General features: G+C 71.6%; 1 protein-coding gene across 1 annotated transcript; it reads left to right on the forward strand.

Moving 5' to 3' along the window:
• Positions 1-5: 5 nt before the first annotated feature.
• On the forward strand, positions 6-403 carry AURKAIP1 (aurora kinase A interacting protein 1; the record flags this gene model as incomplete). Its single annotated transcript, XM_004695288.2, has 1 exon — positions 6-403. A coding segment is annotated over one exon (324 nt), but the record flags the coding sequence as incomplete, so codon positions are not given.
• Positions 404-1,827: the final 1,424 nt, after the last annotated feature.

Genomic DNA, 1,827 nt, shown 5'->3' on the forward strand with positions numbered 1-1,827 from the left:
GCTCCTGTGGGGCCGTCTCCCGCCCCGGCAAGGGGGCGCGGCTGGAGCTGGAGGAGGCGCTGGTCCCCCGGAAGATGGCCGTCAGCCCCCTGGAGAGCTGGCTGGCCGCCCGCTGCCTCCTGCCCAGACCGGGTGCTCTATTTATCCAGAAAACGGGCAGTCCCCCTCCACCCCCCAACCCCCCCGCGGCCCGCCTGCGCCCACGCCGCCCTCCTTTGTCCCTGCAGGCCAAGTTCGAGAGAGACCTGAGGCGCATCTGGCTGAGAGCGGGGCTCAGGAAGGCCCCGGCGGGTTGGCAGACCCCCAAGATCTACCTGAAAGGCAGATGAAGCTGCGGGCCGCCCCCCACCCCCCAATAAACGCGCCCTCCTGGCTCCGCTGCCCAGACCGGAGGGGCCTCTGGTGCTGGGGGCCTTGGGCCCCACCGGGTGGGGCAGGTCTGCAGCGCCTGTCCTGGGGCTCAGCGAGTGGGGGCGTGGGGAGGGCAGGGAGGACCCCGCTGTGTCCTTGTGGCCTGCAGGTGACGCCCCACAGACTCTGGGGCCCCGCGTCCTCGCTGTGAGCTGCTGGCCAGGAGGCCGCAGGTCCCTGATAGCTGATGAGCTGGGGACGGCCCTTTCCCGAGCTGCCTCACCCCGAGACCCGCGCAGCCTGTGGCTTGAGCCCTCCCAGGTGCACCCCAGGGCTGGCCTGAGCCCCCCTCAGGCAGCAGGACCCGGCCTGGCGGGGCGTAGTGTGAGGGCACCTGGGGCGGTGGGTGGCCGCCGGGCAGCGGTCACGCCTGGCAGCCCAGGGTCCTCCTCAGGCCCAGTCGCCTGTGGTCCCCAGCTGGGCTCTGGCCCTCTGGCTGCGCCCCTGGCTGGTGGGGTCGTGCCACCTCTTCCTGGGCCTGTGTCTTGGCCCCCAGAGGCCTGACGGCTCAGTCATCTCCCTGGGGCCTCTCCGGCGGGCCCGGCAGCCCGGCGCCGCCTCGCAGACCCCGCTCTCAGCACCCCACTCCCTGGGGGGCGGCGGTGGGTCCCAGAACCCTCGTGGGGTGGGAGCTGCGTGGCCGGTGGCCCCTGCTGGCCTTGCCCGGGCGCCTGCCGGCGGGTTCCTGACCTGACTGAGGTGCTGGTCAGTGCGTGAGTGTCCACGCCCGGTGTCTTAAGCATCTGATGTTCCCTCACCTTTTCTGCTGCTGGGGTTTTGGAGCCCGCCTTGGGGTGTCCGCCTGCCCGGCAGCGGTGCTGCCCACTTCCCTAGGCGACCCCCGCCTCGGCCCCACGGCCCCCGGGCCCTGCCTGTGGCCCCGATAACCGGCTGGACCAGAGCGAGGCCGGCAGCTGGCGTGGGGTGGGTCCCAGAGTCCTGCGGGTGCCGCCCACGGGCACGTCACCGGGTGGGGTCCTGGCGCAGGCAAGAGCGCTGACCCTTCTTTCAGATGAGCACGTCGTGTCCACACCCTCAGTCCTGTTTCCTGGGGTAGCGGCCCTCCCAGGTGACAGGCCTTTTGGGGGCCAGGCGCTTGCCAGAGGCCTTCATAGCTGGGTGACCACTTAGAGCCTCACAGAGGGTCAGGAGCTGAGGTCTGCGTGGCCCCTGGGCCAGGCCCGGCCACTGCCACCCTCCCCCGTACCCACTCCTCAGGCTCCCAAGGAGGGAGGGGACAGCATGGCCAGTGCCCCAGATGGCGGCTCAGGAAGGGCCAGGGCCCCCAAGGGAAGAGAGGCCTGCGGTGGTGGGGTGCAGCCGGCGAGTCAGGCGCCCCACACTCGTCGCGGGCCTCCCCGGCTGTCCAGCCTCGCTGCCGGCTGAGACATGATGTGGTGTGAACGCAGGCCAGGC

This window comes from Condylura cristata, unplaced genomic scaffold (genome assembly GCF_000260355.1).
Source record: "Condylura cristata isolate star-nosed mole 26May11 unplaced genomic scaffold, ConCri1.0 scaffold00058, whole genome shotgun sequence".
NCBI classification, from domain to species: Eukaryota; Metazoa; Chordata; class Mammalia; order Eulipotyphla; family Talpidae; genus Condylura; species Condylura cristata.